The following is a 14,494-nucleotide window of genomic DNA, read 5'->3' on the forward strand; positions in this document are numbered from 1 at the left end:
AATGAGAATTACTGCAAAAGAAATAGTTCTTGCTTTTGGACTTGACACAACTTGATCATTCATGGTACATGCAGTTCTTAGTTTTTCCCCCCTTGAAGAAGCATACCTTTTGTAGGTCAACATATCATCAAACCAAGCTCGATGTTTTCCTAGGCATGTTCAGGCAAGGGCCAAGACGGATATTTGTAATGCTATATGTTTATACTTACACCTTTTTAGCATTTTTTATTATTAACTAGTACACACTTTACAGAATCTGTTATTCAAGTGAATTGATGCTATCATTGATCCATGTCTATGGTCATTATGCATCTTCTATTCTGCAAATGAGATATCCAGATGATGCTTAGGCTATATATCTAAGCATAATTATTAACGTTAGTTCATATATTGTTTCAGGCACGTGAGAAGACTAAGTGTCCATCCTTGGACAGGGAAACGATTAAGCAAGTAAAATTTATCTTACAGAAGTGTGGCGGGATTCCCAAAAGTGATCGTTGCGATAGCAGACACCTTTTCCAGTGATATAAAGAATTTATTGGTCTCAAGCGGATGGAGGAACCTGTGTGATGGATTTATGCAGGAACTGGAAACCAACCGAGCGTTCCGTAATTTACAGGGCCTATTTGCTTGGGTGCATTCCTACTTCCATACCTGCCCAGATTTTCTTAAGCCATGCATCTTCTACCTGTTGATCTTCCCCGCCGACCATGACATCCGGCGAAAGCGTCTTGTGAGGAGGTGGAACGCGGAGGGCTACTCCAGGGACACCAAGGATAGCACTGCAGAGGAGAATGGGGAGCAGTTCTTCTCCAAGCTCGTCAAGTTGAGCATGATTCAGGTGCCTGATGAGCCAACCACCTGCACGGCCTTCTTCTTGGTGACGCCCTCGTGCCAAGTCAATGGCTTCTTCCGTGAGTACACATCATCTCACGGTCAATGGAGGAGAACCTTGTCTTTGCACTGGAGGGGTGTTGCAGCATCAACTCGCAACGCACGGGACGGCACCTCACCATTCAGAAAAGCTGGGACAGAGACCGTAATGTGTTTGAGAGCATCGACTTGTTAAGGCTTCGGTCACTGACCATCTTTGGTGAATGGGAGCCATTCTTCATCTCTGAGAAGCTGAGGCTACTCCGGGTGCTGGATCTGGAGGATGCAGAGGGCGTAACAGATATATCCGTTGATCAGATAATGAAGCTGCTACCTCGCCTCAAGTTCCTCTCGCTGAGGGGATGCAGTGATGTCTCCTGCCTGCCGTATTCCTTGGGTGGCCTACTTCATCTCCAGACTCTTGATGTCAGAAACACTAGAGTAGCCGTGCTGCCATCGACTATCATCAAGCTACGGAAGCTGCAGTATGTTCGCGCGGGCACAATCATTCCATCATCCAGTGATGCAGATGATGGCATGGTCGATCGTCGCAAGCCCAGCAGCATCCGTGGACCCCATCAACACCACCAAGGAGCAGTCCGAGCACTTCCGTGTGTTGCGCGCCCAAGTTCTTCGGGCCCAGACCTGTGGCTGCAATTCCTGCACCTCTGTTTCGAGGAGTACCAAGATGGCAAGCTACATTTTGGAGGAAAAGTTTTGGCGGCGCTCCGCGTCCTCAAGATTACATGCGACGGCAAGCTAAGGAACGTCAGGTTTCACCAGAAAGTGCTGCCGAACCTTGACGTTTTGAAGATCCACGGTCGCCGTGTCTCGTCACTAGAGTTGTCTGGGCTAAAGAATCTACGAGGCGTGCTCAAGAGAGTCACGCTCACAGGGTCCTGCACCTACGCATGGCGGGTTCTCCTGTCGAGGGAGCTCTTCATTCATCTTGAGATTTTCGGGTTTCCTCTGGATGACAAGAACTGTAGTTACTGGGGTCCTGCCCCAGACTACGGCAGTGATGATAAAGACTGGCCGGGAATTGAGAGCCACGAAATTGATGAAGGTCCGGGTTCTTTAACTTCAGTTTGGTAGAGTTCTTTGTGATTCCGATTCTATAAGAAAAGTAAGTGCTCTTCTTACAGAAGCAATCCAGTGATTGAAAGGAGAAACTAGTCTTTTCACTGGATCACTTGTTCATTTATTAATCCCCTCCCTGAGGGAATTGAAGAAGATTGTGAGGGAATCTGTTTTTAAGCCTATTCTTTTTCATACTATTATCCCTGCTTTCAGCTGTAAAATTGTAATGCTTCTCATATTAGCGAGGTCCTCTGCAAAATGTGAGTGAGTGGCTGGTGGGCGGTTACAATTTTTTTTTCTAAAAGTACAATGTACCTACTAGAGCTCTTTGTAGAGTTATTTATATTTTTCTTGCCATGTTGCTAGTGTTTTATTGCTCATCGTTGCAACAATTATTTATTTAAATTATCATTTTGCACTTTAGTTTTGTGCTACTACAAATAAAACATTAGAAAATAAGAAACAAAAAAAGGATCGAATAACTCTAAATAATCAATAGATAGATTATACTTTTTTAAAGAAACTAGATGTGCACAGTTTTAAGCAAGTAGCGGCCCATAAATAAGATTATAAGAATTTACAACACAGATCGTGTCATCTGTGTCTATTGCATCTACTTCTTTTAATAAATGAAATAGTAAACAACTATGGTAGAGAAATACTGTAACCGTGTACCACCTCTACGCGGTCACACCTGCACCCCCATTTTGTTTAAACTATTAATTTTTTGATCTCATCAAAACCCAAGTTTACACTGTTAATACACTTATAATCAGTTTTTGAAAACTTTACTATTGAAACGTTTTTTGAAGACAAACGAAGCCAATCAGTACGAGTTAAAGTATCAATCAAGCTTAGTGAAACCACACACTTTATTCTTTTTTACGGAGAGCAAGTTTGGTTCACTGAAAGGTGGACCGCACCTGTCAGACACCGCTCTCAGCCTCTCCTGTTCCGCTTCCTCGTCCTGGCCTGGCCCCAGCAAACTCGCCGCCGCAGACGCCACCGCGGCTCCGCCCACCGCCGCGAACTCCGCTGGCCGTGGTGGCTGGGCGAGCGTGATGTGCTCGTGGACGGCGCCGTCCGCCGCCTAGAAGCGGCTGATTGGGGAGCATCCGTGAAGGAGGCCACAGGGCCGCCCGCCGGATCTCGTGCTTGTTGGCGAAGATGGTGGGATCGACGGTGAGCACCCAGACTTCGAGCCACTGCCTTACTGCATTTCATCTTGTTGATCTTCCGATTGCTTGTTCGTACGAATCCATGTGGTGCTCTGAAGATCACTGCTCACTGCATCAGAATTATTTTTTCGCCTCTACAATCTGGACGCCGGCAGTAGGATTTTGACCAACTAGTCGCGAGATGTCGATAGTGAGGTTAGTGCCGACCAATGATTACAAGGACCAAATGATTCTTTGTAGAGGAAAGAACAGATCTGAGATCTCCATCCCGATCCCAAGGAGTCAGCGCTGAAATGTGCGGTACAGAAATGTGACGTCTTTTATCAAGTAGCTGGCTGTGTCAGCCACATGCCAATTTGCCATATAATAAGCACTCGAGCATATGTAGACAACGACGATGATCAATGAGCTAATGAACACGCAGTAATCAAGGACTGGGGTGGTGGCTGGCCGACCAGAGGCCAACAAATTCCTGGTTTCAGCATGGTTTCCAGTGTGCGCAAGCATCAGTTGTGGCTATGGGTACAGGAACAGGCCAAAAGAGGGAGCAGTTTCACACTCAACTTGCAATCCTTTAGTAGTGAAGGTGCAAGAACCGTGTGTTCATAAGTAGCCCATGTGAGTCTATGACACTGCTCATCCGATCCATCATACCATTGCTTCCAACTTTACATCTGTCTAAACACCTAGCTGTATTCAGTTCAGGTCTTGTGGCTACTGATCCTCATGGGAGGAGTAACTTTGTTCTTCTGCTTCTCGTTGCTGTGCATCTGCTCACATGCTCAGGTCCCCTCAGGCATCAGTGGCAATGCCACGGCTCAAGACGAGCTCGCTCTCCTCTCCTTCAAGTCCATGCTGTCTTCAAGCCCATCCAGCGTGTTGGCTTCCTGGAACAAGTCTGGCCATTACTGCAGCTGGCCGGGAGTTGTTTGCGGCCGTCGGCACCCTGACAGGGTTGTTGCCCTACGCTTGGGTTCCTTCAACCTGTCAGGGCACATCTCACCTTTCCTGGGAAATCTGTCATTTCTCCAGAAACTGGACCTTCGCAACAACCAGCTTGTTGGGCAGGTACCGGCGGAGCTCGGTCATCTCGGCAGGCTCCAGGGTCTGAACTTGAGCACAAATTTTCTCCAAGGAAGCATTCCTGCAGCCATGGGAGGATGCACCAACCTCAAGGTGCTGGACCTGAGCAGTAACAAACTCCAAGGTGAGATTCCAGCTGAGCTAGGTTCCCTGAAGGATCTGATTAATTTGCGCCTTCATAAAAATGGTTTGTCTGGAGAGATCCCTCGGTACCTGACTGACATGCAGTCGCTCAGATTCTTGTCATTGTATGAAAACAGATTATCAGGTGCCATGCCACCTACTTTTGGCAATCTCACCAGCCTCCAGGAGCTTGATCTTGAAGGGAACATGTTATCGGGAGCTATCCCTTCATCTTTGGGCTTGTTGCCCAGTTTATCTTGGATCAGCTTGGAGAATAATAACTTAAGTGGATCGATCCCTGATTCAATTTGGAACATGTCCTCTCTAACAGCGTTCTCTGTCTTAAACAACCAGCTGAGTGGAACAATACCTCCAGGTGCATTCAATGCTCTTCACCGTCTGGAGTCCTTAATACTGAGCAATAACCAACTTCGTGGATCTATCCCTCCCTCCATATATAATGCTTCCAAGATAAATGTACTTCAGCTCAGCAATAATTTTTTCAGTGGCACTGTTCCTTTGGAGGTTGGGAATTTAGGATATATCAATTGGCTCCAACTCTCTGGAAATTTACTTGAAGCTAAAGAGCCAAAGGACTGGGAGTTCCTGACAGCATTAGCGAATTCCTCGCAGTTAGAATTTTTGCTACTGGGTAGCTGCAAGTTTGGTGGAGCACTTCCTGAATCACTCTCCAATCTTTCAACTTCTCTACGATTCATCTCTCTTTCACACAATGCAATCTCGGGAAGCATACCAAGAGATATAGGTAACCTCATAAATTTACAATTTCTGGACCTCCGATTCAACTCTTTCACAGGTTCTCTTCCATCTTCCTTTAGCAAGCTTAAAAACTTGCATACGTTCTCTGTAGCACTCAACAAAATGAGTGGGTTGATACCAATGGCCATTGGAAATCTTACAGAATTGAATCAGTTGGAGCTTGTAGGGAATAGCTTCAGTGGTATGATACCAAGCACAATAGGAAACCTGACAAAATTGGTGGGACTAGGTCTTGGAAGTAATAATTTTACAGGTCCCATTCCAACTGAAATATTCAATATTCACACTCTCTCTCTTATTTTGGATGTATCTGATAATAATCTGGAGGGATCAATTCCAGAAGAAATTGGAAAATTGATAAATCTTGTTGAATTTCGTGCAGCATTGAACAAATTGTCAGGTGAAATCCCAAGCAGCCTTGGCGAATGCCAAGTTCTCCAGAACCTCTATCTTCAAAATAACATGTTCAGTGGAGGTATCCCATCGCTCCTGGGTCAACTGAAAAGTCTGCAAATCGTTGACCTCTCAAGCAATAACCTGTCAGGCAAAATACCCACATTCTTTGGTACCTTTAGAGTTCTTGATTATCTAAACCTTTCATTCAATAGCTTTTCTGGGGAATTACCAACAATTGGTGTCTTCGCAAATTCTTCTGCCATCTCTATCCAAGGCAATAGCAAACTTTGTGGAGGCATACTTGATCTGCATTTGCCTTCATGTCCCTCAGATGTACCAAAGAAAAAGCACATGCTTTCCGTGATTCCTATTGTTATTTCTCTTGTTGCAACCGGTTTGATCCTTGCATCAGTCTATATGCTTCTAACTTGGCACAAGAGGAAGAAAACAACAGCGCCATCAACAACATTTATGCAAGGCCACCCATTAGTCTCTTATTCGCAGTTGGTAAAAGCAACTGATGGTTTCTCGGCAACCAATTTGTTGGGCTCTGGGACCTTTGGGTCCGTCTACAAAGGAAAATTAGAAGGTCATGTGGGAGAAAGCACAAATCTTGTTGCTGTGAAGGTGCTGAAACTTCAAACTCCTGGGGCAGTGAAGAGCTTTGTTGCTGAATGTGAAGCACTGCGAAACATGAGACATCGAAATCTTGTCAAGATAGTTACAGCTTGCTTGAGCATTGATTATAGTGGGAATGACTTCAAAGCAATTGTGTATGATTTCATGCCCAGTGGGAGTTTAGAAAGTTGGCTACATCCTGACACAAATGGGCAAATGGAACATCAGTTCTTGACTCTGCTAGAGAGGGTTAGCATACTACTCGATGTGGCTTTTGCATTGGATTATCTTCACTGTCATGGTCCGGCACCTGTTATACATTGTGATCTAAAGTCAAGTAATGTTCTCTTGGATGCTGATATGGTAGCACATGTAGGAGATTTTGGACTAGCTAAGATTCTATATGAGAACAGCACCATTTTCCACCAGTCAATGAGCTCTGTGGGAGTTAGAGGCACAATTGGTTATGCTGCCCCAGGTTAGTCTTCACATTTATTCTTCTCTATCTTTTAGCTCCTTGCCTTTTTTTTTTTCTCCCTAGTCCTTTATCAGACAAATTAAATTTCGCAGCTACAGAAGCTTCTAGAGGTGTTGCAACTTTTTCCCCTATAATATGTGACTTAGCCTTAAAAGTTTGAACTGTACAATTGTCATGAAAAGGTCTTAAGTTTTGCAAACATTTTATGAAAACAGAGTATGGTGCTGGAAACATGGCATCAACGCATGGAGACATCTACAGCTACGGAATTCTTGTGTTGGAAATGATGACTGGGAAGAGACCCACTGATAGCAACTTCACTAGAGGACTGAGCCTTCGTGAGTATGTTGCCCTTGGTCTACAAGGTAGAGTGCTGGATGTTGTTGACACCCATCTCTCTATGGGACTGGAGAATGGGCTTCAGACTGCCTGTATCTTTTCACCCGAAGCTAAGATTGATAGCCTGATTTCACTGCTCCGGCTTGGAGTTTCCTGCTCTCATGAAACGCCTTCGAGTAGAATGTCAACTGGAGAAGTCATGAAGGAACTGCACGACATAAAAGAATCTCTCATGCAGGGAACAATAACATCATGAAGCAAGGTGCTCCATTCATGGATGCTGCACGGCCGTAGAATAACCTGCTGCTGATCCGTGACGAAGTCGTCCTATGGAGTCTGGATCAAAGCCGGAGCAAAGGGCTTAGGTGGCTTTGTGGTCTTAGTGTTTGCACTTTTGGCACCTCGCATCATATAAACTCTATGTTTTCCTTCTTAATGTAATGCATATATGCATGTGTATTCTAGGCAAAAAGAAGCTGCTTTCGAGGTTGAAGCAAGAGTTTCACACTAATTTGTTTGGGGTTTTACTGGAATCAGTATAGATCCTGCAGCAATCTTGTTTCTAACCTCGCCTCAGCCCCAGGCTTCAATTTCTTCAACATTTGTGTCTGCAGTCTGCACTTGAAATTGGAAAAAACAAGGCAGACTGTGCCCCAGCAATCTGCAGTTCTGCACCATCCTCCATCCTCCATCCTATTGGATTTTGCCTGCAGAACCATCTCTCCACCTCCAAGTGGCTTCTACCGTTTACCTGAGTGGTTCACGCGTTCATTTCTTGATTTGTGGTTGTCGCTGGTCACTCCTGGTATGTGTCCTCTTCTCTTCTTTCTTGAGTTTATCTGCTGTGTCGTTCAGAAAAGAACATTACTTGAAGCTAAAGATCCACAGGGATGGGAGTTCAGGAGAGATTCCACATGTTATTGTTTGTGTGAATTAACTGATGTAATAGATGGAAGTGTCAAATAGGGAATAAAAGTTAAACCCGATTAGTGTTAAATAGAGAAGTTGAAAATGTTTAGTATCAAATAAGGAAGCCTCAATTTTTACCCGTATCAAATAGGAAATTTTCTCTTTTTTCGTAAGGAAGCTTTATTAATTTTCAAGAGCATAACATTGAGTTGATATAAAGCTTTGAAATTACACTTCCGACCTCTGCATAGCGAGAGATGCACATAGACTGAATATAAAAAATATGTTCCAAACAATTTAATAATAATCAATTTGTAAACTAGACCACCACTCATGTGCCGAGATAAAAAACTCATTGGCCAATCGTAGTGATGCCGCAACAACCAAGTCATGTGAAGCTGGCTTCTGTAAGATAGCCACGTACGAAGCCAGTGTATAATAAAAAAGATAACCTGCAATGGAGAAGTGTTATGTTTTTTTTCCCAAAGACTACATCATTTATGCACAACCATAACGAATTGAATGGACTGTGCTAACTTTATGAATTGAGATAATGTGCTTGTATATACAATGTTCTGGTGCCGTCGGAAATTTGTGTGTCTGTATATTTGTTCACATGGAGCTGAATCAGACTTTAGGCATTGTTTAGACGTGGGAATTTTAAAAGATCTCTGTAGTAAATTTGTGATATCCTGTGAACGGGAACTCAGAACAGGACCTTACCATGCAGTTAGCAATACAGGTAACTGAAAAGGCCTATCCACGCTCCCATGTTCTAATCTTGGTTAATTTCATGAATAATCCATCCAAAGTGATTTTTTTAAGTTGAAACCATCTAAACATGATGTTCTTGACAAGTTGAAAATGGGTATACATACCAGCCAAATAGAAAATGGATGGCGGGCAAATTGCATATACCATCATATCCAAAAGTGTACTTCTGATTGCCCAAACTGAATGCAACATGCCTAACAGGTAGGCAGCTGGTGGGCAGTCTCTGGTCCCATGCATACCAATTTGTCATATAATTAGCTCTAGTGGTGTGATTCATTGATGGTGACTATAGTATAATATAACATTTGTCATCTCAATATTGTTTTTTTAGATAAAGGAAAAGTAGTTGGGGCTGATTGCATCATTCAGGTCCATGATAGTTGAATGGGATAAATAAATGGAAACAAAGACTATATGTGCAATCAATCAGATGGCTTATGATAAAATATTCATCCATTCTTGGTGAAAAGCTCCATGATCACCACCTTCATTAAATGGCATGCCTTCATAGTGTCCTCCCTCTCTGACTCGTTTAGAACAATCTCCAGTATCTTAGTCTGTATGCATGAGCCAATGAAAAATAACTGTATGTACTTATCCTTTTGATTCTCGAATATGGTATATATTCAAGAAAATCTATCAATTCATCCTTTCTTCCCAGGGAAGAAAGATTCTAAGAAATTCAAGCAATCAAGCACCAGGATTTAGACAAGAAAGATTCCAAGAAATTCAAGCAATCAAGCACCAGGATTTGGACAAGGGACCATTGCACTACGGCCAATGCTGCTATGGTTGCAGCATGAAACAGTGGGTCGGACCAGGGCACATAGGAGAGATGGCGGCTGTGGAGACTTCTGCCGATTGGAATGTATGTAGGCTAATTTGATCAACGCTTCGTAGCGATAAAAAAGGAAGATCATGAATGTTGACTGATTAAAGCGGCTGGCGGCTAAGAGACTTGGCAATGCTACTCTCTGATTCAGGCGTAGGATATAAGTATGAATCACATCGGTGTTGAGAGTGCGCTAGCGCATACGCATTTGTAGCCACTTCCTCATGACCATGACAACAGGAGCTATAGCATTGTTCTGCTTCTCATTGTTGCTCTTCTGTTCCTATGCTCTGGTGTCTCCAGGGAGCAGCAATGTCACAGCTGATGAGCTTACGTTACTCTCCTTCAAGTCAATGTTCGCTTCTGCAGGCTCATTAGCATCATGGAACTCGTCCAGCCACTACTGCAGCTGGCCAGGGGTCGTTTGCAGCCGTCGCCACCCTGAGAGGGTCACCTCATTAAGGTTGGGCTCTTCTAACCTATCTGGGCGCCTCTCACCAGTACTTGGCAACCTATCCTTTCTCAAGATTCTGGACCTGCACGACAACAACCTCGTCAGGCAGATACCTCCGGAGCTCGGTCGTCTCAGCAGGCTTCTGGTGCTTAACCTGAGCACAAACTCTCTTCAAGGTGCCTTTCCTGTGCCTCTGGTAGGATGCAGCAACCTCAGAATGCTTCACCTAAGTGATAACCGACTGCAAGGTCAGTTCCCTACTGAGATAGGTGCCAGCTTGAAAAAACTTCTGCTTTTGAATGTTGAGAAAAATGGCTTCTCAGGGGAGATCCCTGCATCTTTGGCAAATCTGCCCTTACTGAAGATACTGAATTTGAGAGTCAATCAGTTCTCTGGTGAGGTACCGCCTGCGTTAGGCAATCTCTCAAACCTCATGGTTCTCGGCCTCGACTACAACAAGCTATCTGGGGCGATACCTTCATCTTTAGGCCGGTTGTCCAGTTTATATAGGCTAACTCTGGGATTTAACAATTTTAGTGGCCTGATCCCCAATTCTATTTGGAACATTTCTTCTCTAACAGCATTCACTGTACAACAGAATAATTTAAACGGAAGCCTTCCTCCAAATGCATTCAGTTCTTTTCCCAATCTCGAGATTATAGGAACGGACCACAACCAGTTTCATGGGAGTATCCCCGTGTCAATTGGCAACGCTTCCAGTCTGTGGTTGGCTCAGCTTGGTGCTAACCCCTTAAGCGGCCTCATTCCTCCAGAGATCGGAGCCTTAAAACATCTGAAAATTCTAGGGCTTTCCGATACTATGCTTGAAGCTAAAGAACCTGACGATTGGAAATTCATAACTGCATTGACCAATTGTTCTGAGTTTAGTCAGTTGGAGTTGAGTAGTTGTAACCTTGGAGGAGTGCTTCCGGATTCACTTTCCAATCTGTCCGCCACCATGGCGGCTCTCTACTTTGACACGAACAAAATTTCAGGAGCCATACCTAAAGATATTGACAACCTCGTCAACTTACAAGCTCTTGACCTTGATAACAACTATTTCACAGGATATCTTCCCTCTTCCCTTGGCAGGCTTCAAAATCTGCAAATCCTCTCTGTTGCAAACAACAAACTTGGTGGGCCGATCCCACTGGCATTAGGAAATCTTACAGCACTAAATATGCTAAATCTCAGATCAAATGCTTTTAGCGGTAGCATACCGAGCGTTGTTGGAAATCTTACAAGCTTATTATCACTAAGCCTAGCTAGTAACAGTTTTGCAGGCCAAATTCCTAGTGAGGTATTCAACATTTCCACTCTCTCTAATGGTTTGGATCTATCACATAACAACTTGGAGGGCTCAATACCTTTAGAGATTGGAAATTTGGAAAGTATTATAATTTTTCATGCAGAATATAACAAATTATCAGGTGAAATTCCTAGTACCATTGGTGAATGCCAACGCCTCCAGAATCTCTATCTCCAGAATAACTTCATAACTGGTAGCATCCCATCATCCCTGGGACAGATCAAAGGTCTTGAAACTCTTGATCTTTCACGCAACAATTTGTCAGGTCCAATACCCAAGTTCCTAGGGGACCTTACATTGCTCTATTCTCTGAACTTATCATTCAACAACTTTTTCGGAGAAGTGCCAACTGTAGGTGTTTTTGCAAATGCTTCTGGAGTCTCTGTCGAAGGCAATGGTAAACTTTGCAATGGAATAACTGGTCTACATTTGCCTCCTTGTTCGATACAACGACCAAAGAAAAAACAAAAACTTGTGATTGTGCCCATTGTTATTTCTCTTGTCGCAACACTGGTCATCCTTTCATCACTCTACATTCTTATATCCTGGTGCAAGAGAAGCAAAACAAAAACCCCTTCAACAACAATCATGCAAGGCCACCCATTGATCTCGTACTCCCAGTTGGTGAAAGCAACAGATGATTTCTCTCCTACCAATTTTCTGGGCTCTGGATCATTTGGGTCTGTATACAAAGGAGAGTTAGATGGTCAAGATGGAGAATGCAAAGATCTTGTTGCTGTTAAGGTACTAAAGCTTGAAACTCCTGGGGCACTCAGAAGTTTCATAGCTGAATGTGAAGCACTGCGAAACATGCGACACCGGAATCTCGTCAAGGTAGTTACAGCTTGTGCAAGCATTGATGCCAGAGGAAATGACTTCAAAGCAATTGTGTATGACTTTATGCCTAATCGGAGTTTAGATGGTTGGCTACATCCTGAAGCCAATGACCAAACAGCCCAAAGGTTCTTGACTCTCATAGAAAGAGTGAGCATACTTCTAGATGTGGCATACGCATTGGATTATCTTCATTGTGATGGCCCAACACCTATTAGACACTGTGACCTTAAGCCAAGCAATGTACTCTTGGATGCTGATATGGTAGCCCATGTTGGAGACTTTGGGCTGGCCAAGATTATTATTGACGGAAGCTCCACTGTCCAACAGTCAACAAGCTCAATGGGAGTCAGAGGGACAATTGGTTACGCTGCCCCAGGTTAGCTAACTGTTTTTGTCATGCCTATGTTTATGCTATGTTTGTTTGCCTTTTTTGTTCATTACTTCTTCAATTTTTATCCTATGCCGCCTGCCAACCTTTGCTTTTCTGTCATAATATTACAGCTGTATCTTAAACTTAGGACTATGTACATTCTCAGATATCTTATGTTTCCAAACATTTATTGTAACAGAGTATGGTGCTGGAAATGTGGTATCAACAGAAGGGGACATTTACAGTTATGGAATTATTGTGTTAGAAATGGTGACTGGGAAGAGGCCCACTGATAACATCTTCACACAAGGAATGAGCCTTCGTGAATACGTCGAGATGGCCCTACAAACAGGACGAATGGACGTGGTTGACATGCGTCTGTCCTTGAGCCTCAAGAATGAAGCTAATGATGCAAATGCTTCACACAATAGAAAGATTGAGGCCCTGATTTCACTACTTAGGCTTGGGCTGTCATGCTCTGAGGAAATGCCCACCAGTAGGATGCCAACTGGAGATATCATCAAGGAGCTGGTTGCCATCAAATCTTCAATCCGTATTTAGATGCTTCGCAGTTCAGTCAGCTGGGATAATTGTTGGATAACAGATGGTTCGTTAAGGCAACATGAATCTCCACTTCTTATCCGGAATAATCATGCAGTTGTGTGCATGCTTTATGATGTGCCAGCATTATACCTGCTTCTTCCTGTGTTTATGGGGTGAATTGCAATTGTCTTAAGATATTTTGTCAAATACCACATATATGGAATACCTGTTTGATTTTTCTATGTTAAACTTTGTCTGGGAGCACTATACCGCCGGAAAGAACTGAATCCATTTTGCAGAAATTTGGGACAAGTTGAAACTTTTTCTTTTAAACTGGAAAAGTTGAATCTTGAATCCTTATGCAATCCTAACCATTTATTAAAAAGATCAATGAATCGTTCCGAAAAATACGTGAAAAATAAAAGGAAAGTTTAAAGTGCTTGCTACCGTCCTAAACTGAGACATGCATGCAGAGAAATCAACGGGAGCACCTACCAAAACTAATGAAGGCCATATAAATTTGTGTGTACACGTCTAAAATCATGAATTTAAAATGGAAAGATAAGTCTATCACAACACACATTATAACTGGACGAAAAAAAAGTTCTCTTATCTCTCAAATTTCTGTTGTGCGTGGACAGCAGTTCACATCTGAAATCAAGTTCATAATTTTTAAGGCAACTTTAGACTAAGAAATTCCTCAAAATAAATACTGAGAATTTTATTCGCAATAACATTTTACTGAAAGATTTTTTTTCGCATCTTATCCTCCAAGCAGTATATATATATAAGTCCATCCAAATGGTAGAGCACAAAGTTGTGAAAATTTAAGGTTGTAGGAGTAGGCATTTTTTCTTTTGTGAGAAGGACTGAGACTTTACTAGACGATGTCAGGGTTAGTAATGAGTAGGTTTTGAAGGGTAATCCTTTTTCCTCATGCAAATTCCAAAACTTTAATTCCAATTTCGCCTAATTTGGCGACCTAACAATCTCTCGAATTCAAACAAGTGTGGGATTCAAGTTGTGCACATAAGCATTCAGAGAGTTGCAAGTGCATAATGTGCCGGACCACCCTTTCTCTACTAGCAACCCTTATTCCTTCAATATGAGCTTCTCATCCTCATGTTCACACATCTGTATCTATGTTTTATCTTTCCCATTCTCTAACATCTATAGGGAAGAGCTGGTGCCCCAGCACTCAGCACGGAGCAGCTCGGTGCCAAGGCAGGGAGTTGAGTGTGGAGGAGCTTGGTGCCGCTAGGTAGGGGGCCAGCGCACGATGCCATGAATGGGAGGATGGTTGAGCTCGAGACGCTAGAGCCCGTACTATTTTAATTTTCATCTTCTACCTTTTTATTGTATTTTCCCAAAACATCTTATGGAAAGTATTTAAGAAAACTTTCCGTTGAAAAAAATTATAAGAAATTTTCCTTTGAAGCTTCTAGAAAAATATATTCTAGATAAAATTTATATATTTTTGTATTTTCGAAAGTACTTATATTTGTGGGTGGGTGGAGT

General features: G+C 43.0%; 2 protein-coding genes across 4 annotated transcripts; both read left to right on the forward strand.

Annotated features, from left to right (window-relative positions):
- Positions 1 to 939: 939 nt before the first annotated feature.
- LOC112903805 (receptor kinase-like protein Xa21) lies at positions 940 to 13,209 on the forward strand. The gene is made up of 4 exons (XM_025973005.1): positions 940 to 1,939; positions 2,844 to 3,135; positions 11,193 to 12,439; positions 12,633 to 13,209. Exons 1-4 carry the CDS (start codon positions 940 to 942, stop codon positions 12,992 to 12,994), a joined length of 2,901 nt encoding a protein of 966 aa, XP_025828790.1. The 3' UTR covers positions 12,995 to 13,209.
- On the forward strand, positions 3,167 to 7,441 carry LOC112902532 (receptor kinase-like protein Xa21). 3 transcript variants are annotated; one of them, XM_025971652.1, is made up of 3 exons: positions 3,167 to 5,103; positions 5,500 to 6,609; positions 6,825 to 7,441. In XM_025971652.1, the coding sequence occupies exons 1-3, from the start codon at positions 3,858 to 3,860 to the stop codon at positions 7,202 to 7,204; spliced, it is 2,736 nt and encodes a 911-aa protein (XP_025827437.1). In that variant the 5' UTR covers positions 3,167 to 3,857; the 3' UTR covers positions 7,205 to 7,441. The 3 variants fall into 3 exon arrangements, with proteins under 3 accessions (XP_025827437.1, XP_025827436.1, XP_025827438.1); XM_025971651.1 differs by having other exon boundaries at positions 3,167 to 3,749; positions 3,832 to 6,609; XM_025971653.1 differs by having other exon boundaries at positions 4,202 to 4,338; positions 4,475 to 6,609.
- Positions 13,210 to 14,494: the final 1,285 nt, after the last annotated feature.

Source organism: Panicum hallii, chromosome 8 (assembly GCF_002211085.1).
Source record: "Panicum hallii strain FIL2 chromosome 8, PHallii_v3.1, whole genome shotgun sequence".
Classification (NCBI taxonomy): domain Eukaryota; kingdom Viridiplantae; phylum Streptophyta; class Magnoliopsida; order Poales; family Poaceae; genus Panicum; species Panicum hallii.

Coding starts and splice junctions, on each gene's coding strand:
- LOC112903805 (XM_025973005.1), top strand. CDS start 940: ATGGAGGAGAACCTTGTCTTTGCACTGGAGGGGTGTTGCAGCATCAAC. Junction 1,940..2,843: donor GAGCCACGAAATTGATGAAG/GTCCGGGTTCTT, acceptor TTTTTTACGGAG/AGCAAGTTTGGTTCACTGAA. Junction 12,440..12,632: donor AATTGGTTACGCTGCCCCAG/GTTAGCTAACTG, acceptor TTATTGTAACAG/AGTATGGTGCTGGAAATGTG.
- LOC112902532 (XM_025971651.1), top strand. CDS start 3,858: ATGGGAGGAGTAACTTTGTTCTTCTGCTTCTCGTTGCTGTGCATCTGC. Junction 6,610..6,824: donor AATTGGTTATGCTGCCCCAG/GTTAGTCTTCAC, acceptor TTATGAAAACAG/AGTATGGTGCTGGAAACATG.